This window comes from Podarcis muralis, chromosome Z (assembly GCF_964188315.1).
Source record: "Podarcis muralis chromosome Z, rPodMur119.hap1.1, whole genome shotgun sequence".
NCBI lineage: Eukaryota > Metazoa > Chordata > Lepidosauria > Squamata > Lacertidae > Podarcis > Podarcis muralis.
In genome coordinates, this window is record NC_135673.1 from 43,241,278 (window position 1) to 43,246,640 (window position 5,363).

The 5,363-nt window shown below is 51.0% G+C and overlaps 1 protein-coding gene across 1 annotated transcript; it reads left to right on the forward strand.

Annotated features, from left to right (window-relative positions):
- Positions 1-289: 289 nt before the first annotated feature.
- Positions 290-2,816, forward strand: LOC114589506 (disintegrin and metalloproteinase domain-containing protein 21-like). Its single transcript, XM_028715886.2, has one exon. The coding sequence runs from the start codon at positions 290-292 to the stop codon at positions 2,543-2,545; it is 2,256 nt and encodes a 751-aa protein (XP_028571719.2). The 3' UTR covers positions 2,546-2,816.
- Positions 2,817-5,363: the final 2,547 nt, after the last annotated feature.

Genomic DNA, 5,363 nt, shown 5'->3' on the forward strand with positions numbered 1-5,363 from the left:
CAAAGGTTTAAGGACGGCCAGTGTTTTGGTTACCCTAACTCCATTTGCATATGCCAGACAGCAGTAGGCGCTTCACCTTTTTAAACTCTCTCACAACCAAATGATGTTGACGACTGTCAAGAGAGATGGTGGCAGTGGCAGGAATTGCCTTGTGTTTTCTTGAGCACGCTGACAAGTCTAAAAAAGCCTCCTGAGAATTAATGATTGGTGGGGATGTTAAGTCAGAAAGCCCAGTCTGTCTCCTCTCTACTCTAGGCTGTTTAAGGATAGTGAATAGTGGAAGCAAATCATGGCACGTGGCAGCGGTGGCCTCCACAAATGGTTGGTTCTGCAGTTGACGAATCCTGTTATTTTGCTGGGGTTCCTCCTTCCCACCAGCTCATTTCCTGCTCCTGAGTATACGTGGTATGAAGTGATCACGCCAAGGCAGTTGGTGCTTTTTGGAGGGAAAGCCAAGAAGGATGACCTTTCCTATATCCTCAATGTATCAGGAAAGGACTACGTCATTCAGTTGAAGCCCAGGAAGGATGACTTCCTGGTCAAAAACCTCCCACTCTTCACATACAGTTCCCAGGGCAGGCGGATCGAAAGTCATCCCTACATCCCTGTTGAATGCTACCACGAAGGGCATGTGGATGGCGTAGCCAATTCGCTTGTGGTTCTGAAGACCTGTTCTGGCTTGACAGGATTCCTAAGTATCGGAGACAGAAATTATGGCATAGAGCCTTTCCATGATTCTTCAGCTTTTCAGCACCTTCTCTACCTGATCAATGAACCAAAGCCTTGTATGTGTGGAATGAGAGCTCCAGCTGCAAAGCGTCAGGCAGAAGAACTGAGGGCGGAAAGGGGGACCCGGCGTGACCCAAGGCACCCAAAATACATTGAGCTGTACATTGTTGTGGACGAGAAGCTGTTTCAGTTTGAAGGTGCCAATGAAACCAGGATGGCATACCTCATTTTGGACATAGTTAACTTAATGGGTGTGCACTTCCGGGTGCTGCACACAAGTATTGTCCTGATTGGACTGGAGATCTGGAACACAGGCAACCCTTTCAAGGTTACAAATGACGTTGGGTTGCTTCTGAATAATTTCAACAGCTGGAGAGTGAACGTTCTTGCGAAGCGGATGAAGCACGACACAGCCCTGTTGCTCACTCACCAGGAGTTCAAGCACACCCTCGGGAAGTCATACGGTAATGCCATCTGCAGGCCAAGCTATTCTGCAGGGGTTTTGAGCTACTTGCAGAAGAACCCAATTCTCTTTTCAAGGGCCATGTCCCATGAGTTGGGTCATCACATGGGGCTTGAACACGACGAATCCAACTGTGTTTGTGGAGGATACAAAACCTGTGTCATGCATTCGTACCAGGCAGACACGAACAAGTTCAGCAACTGCAGCATTCACACTCATGCAGAACTTGTCCTGGCAGGGAACCTGGACTGCCTGGCCAACAGGCCCCAAAAAATACCACCTATCAAGCATTGTGGCAATGAAGTGTTGGATAAGGGAGAAGAATGTGACTGCGGCGGCATGCAGAGGTGCAGGCAGAATCTTTGCTGCAACGATGACTGCACCTTGAAGCCACGTGCACAATGCTCTTCTGGGCCATGTTGTAAAAACTGTCACTTCCGTCCAAGTGGAGACCTTTGTCGAATTCAGATCAATGAGTGTGACCTTCCCGAGTACTGTAGTGGGACATCTGAGTGGTGCCCCAATGATGTGTACATGCAAGACGGGACGCCGTGCAGCAAACACGATTCCCATTGTTATGCCAAGCAGTGTTGGACTCACAACTACCTGTGCGCCAGGATCTTTGGCTATGAAGCCAGAGCGGCTCCAGCATCCTGCTTTCAGTCTCGGAATACTGTGGGGGATAAGTATGGCAACTGTGGCAGGGATTGGACAAAAAGTACTTTTGTGAAATGCCAGCCTCAAGACGTAAAGTGCGGGAGAATTCAGTGTAGCAACGTCAGAGACGTACCTTCAATACCACACTATACCGTGACTCCCACTGAGTTGTCAGGCGCTGGTGCTGGCTGCTGGAGCGTGGCCTACGATGGCGAGACAGATTTTGTGGATCTCGGAATGGTGCCTGACGGCACTCCATGTGGCCCTGGGAAACTCTGCAAGAACCAGACGTGCATTTTCAGGAAGAAGGCAGTGTGTGATCCCAATAAACAGTGCAGTGACAGAGGTGTTTGTAACAACCGCAATAACTGCCACTGCAACAACGGCTGGGCCCCTCCGAACTGCAAGTTTTGGGGGCCCGGGGGAAGCATTGATGGTGGGTCTCCAAGGCAGAACTGGAGCACAAAAGTCGTGAAACGAGCTTTTGAAACAGTGATCCCTTTAGGAGTCCTGGTTCTTGCCGCTATCACTTTCGTTGTGCCAAGACTGTGGAAGCTACCAGGATGGTTTAGGCAATTCACCAGCTCACAGGTTGGAGGGAATCTGCAAGGCAGCAGCCCAGATGTTGACAAAGTTGATTCCTGTCGCTCTTGCAAAGCAAAGGAAGGATTGAACTCTACAGATTCCAAAGAGTAATGCTTGTGGACATTTCAAGGCATCCTTGGACCTCCTGTTAAGACATCGACTGCACTCCAAAGCATCTATAATAAAGCAGAGGTTGGTGGCAAGTGGACTCCAGTTCCCATCATCCCTGGCTGTTGACCATGCTGCGCCAGTGGCTGATGGGAACTGTAGTTCAGCCGTATGTCGGGGGCGGCACACATGCTCCCTCATCCCAGAAATAAATTTCCCCTGTATATAGTCCTTATAATAGGAGCAATTGTAATACGGTCTTTGCTCTAATAAAATTTGCATTTTTCCCCAGTTGCAAAAGCCTTAAGAAGAATGCACTGAAATTGTTTAATGAAATCAAATGTTTCACTCTGTGCTGTGTAACCTAGCAGTAGTAAAACAGTTTGTCCTTGTTGGGTGACTAACTCAGAACTTCAAGGACCGTTAAGTGTCATTTCACTAGCATTTAGGAACTGGGTTTGCACAGTTAACCATGTGTACAAACTTGGCTTTCCCTCGCTCGCCCTTTTCATCCAGGGTGAAACAGCAAAGACATAACATGAGAAGAGTCCTGCCGAGTCAGGCCAATGGCTCATCAAGTCCAACATCATGTTCTTACAGTGGCCAAACAGAGGCATGTGGTAAACCCACAAGCAGGGCCTGAGCACAAGATTCTTTTCTTGCAATTTCATGGCCAGGGCTGAGGGCAGTTTTGGTTCAAAGTGGCTGGAGGACACCATGTTGGTCAAAACTGAGCTTAGGCTGAACAAATGATGGAAGAGAGACATGCTTATATGGCTGCTCAAACTTGCCCAGGAGGGAGTCCCATTGCAGGGGTGGCACTTGCTTCCAAGTAAGCATGCAGAGATGTGCACAACTCGCAATGTATTCAAAGGGCCCCCTTGGTGTGTACAAGCGTACACACACACACACACACACACACTGGTGTGGTGTGTGTATGAGTCAGTGATAGCGCAGTAGTTAGAGAGCTGGACTAGGTCTGGGAGAGCTCACAGGGTGGCTCTTGTGCCAGTCACAGTATCTCTGCCTAACCTACCTCACAGGGTTGTTGTAAGGATAAAGTGGGGAGGAGTAGGAGGTAAGCCAGCTTGAGCTCTTTGGAGGAAAGATGAGATACGAGAAGAAGAAGAGTTTGGATTTGATATCCCGCTTTATCACTACCTGAAGGAGTCACAAAGCGGCTAACAATCTCCTTTCCCTTCCTCCCCACAACAAACACTCTGTGAGGTGAGTGAGGCTAAGAGACTTCAGAGAAGTGTGACTGGCCCAAGGTCACCCAGCAGCTGCATGTGGAGGAGCAGGGAAGCGAAGCCGGTTCACCAGATTACGAGTCCACCGCTCTTAAGCACTACACCACACTGGCTCATATAAATGTTAACAGTAATAATAATAATATCCAAGACAATAAATGCCACATGTTCCCTTTTGTCTTTACTGTTGAGTGGAAAACGACAAAAACAAGCAGCTCTGAGGAAGAAAAGGTCGGCCCCACAGCAGCCTATTATCACACACATCCAGATTCCAACACAGTCCTGGAATAATCTCCTGTACAGGAACTGCTGCAGAATTAAAAGAGCCCCCCCCCTCACCCATATAAATAATGGTTGTCAAACACACCATCCAGGTCCCATGACGAAGCTTCAGCTTTCCTGCTCCACCAAAAGGCTCATTGGGGAGAGGTTGCCGTTGCTGCCGCCGCTGGCCAGTCACGGTCTCGCTCCTTGTGTAGACCAGTCCTTTTCTGAATGCCAGAGTTCTTGCCCGTTCCCTACCACCTCGTAGGTTACAGGGCGCTGGACTGGATAAGGCCTCTTTAACATGGCAGGGCACAGGTGGGATCAGGTGGGGAGCCTGGTGGGCCAAGGTGGCTGGGCTGCCCACCTTCCCCTCTGGCAATACGTGGCAGCGAGGAGGGGGTGCCAAAGGAGTGGGAGGAGAGAGTTTCGGGTGCTCAGCCAGAGGGACTCCGAAAGCTCCCTTGCTCACAGCGCCGTGGAGCCCGCAGCAGACTTGGCCTCTGCCTGGCGGCCAGCAGCGGGAAGCGTGCTTCCATAGAACCTCTTCTGGGACCGCAGGAGTGGCGTCTGGGTCTCGCCATCTTGGCAGGCCCTGCGCTTCATGCAGCGGAACGTATGCCGGGTCCAGCAGTAAACAGCGCAGTTCAGGAGGCCCTGGGATGATGCCATCAGGGCCTAGGAGAGAGATGGGGAGACGGGCAGGGTCAGTGGCTGCAGCAGAACTGGAGAGCAGCAAAATTCCAGTTGAAGCAGCGGAATCCGGCAGTGCCATTTCAATCAGCTCTCCCCCCCTTCAAGACCATGAGGACTAGCTCCTTAATTTACTTTTTTGGGGAAGGAACACAACACAGCACTAAAGCCCTTGATCAGCATGCTGAAGGTCTTGGGTTCGAAACCTGGCACCTCCAGGTAGGTCTGGTAGGGACCCTTGCCTGAAAGCCACTGGTCCAACTCCATGAAATACTGTATTTTTCGCTCTGTAGGACGCACAGGGCCATAGGATGCACTGGACCATAGGAGGGGGAGAACGGGGGGGGGGGGGAATTCTCCCCCTCTCTGCTCAGCGCCCCTACAGCGAAGCGGCAGGATAAACGGAGCCCCTTCCATTTCTCCTCCCGCTTCACTGAAGGGGCGCTGTGCAGCTCTCCCTCTCGGCTGAAGCCAGGAGAGTCTTGCTCTCCCAGCTTCAGCAAAAGGAACCCGAAGCCTTTGGAGCGCATCGTGAGGTCCCGCTGCGCTCCAAAGGCTTCAGGGATAGCCACCTGAAGCCTTTGGAGTGCAGCGGGAACTCATGCTGCACTCCA

Bases quoted from the DNA above. Each gene is read 5' to 3' on its own strand.
- LOC114589506 (XM_028715886.2), top strand. From the start codon at position 290: ATGGCACGTGGCAGCGGTGGCCTCCACAAATGGTTGGTTCTGCAGTTG.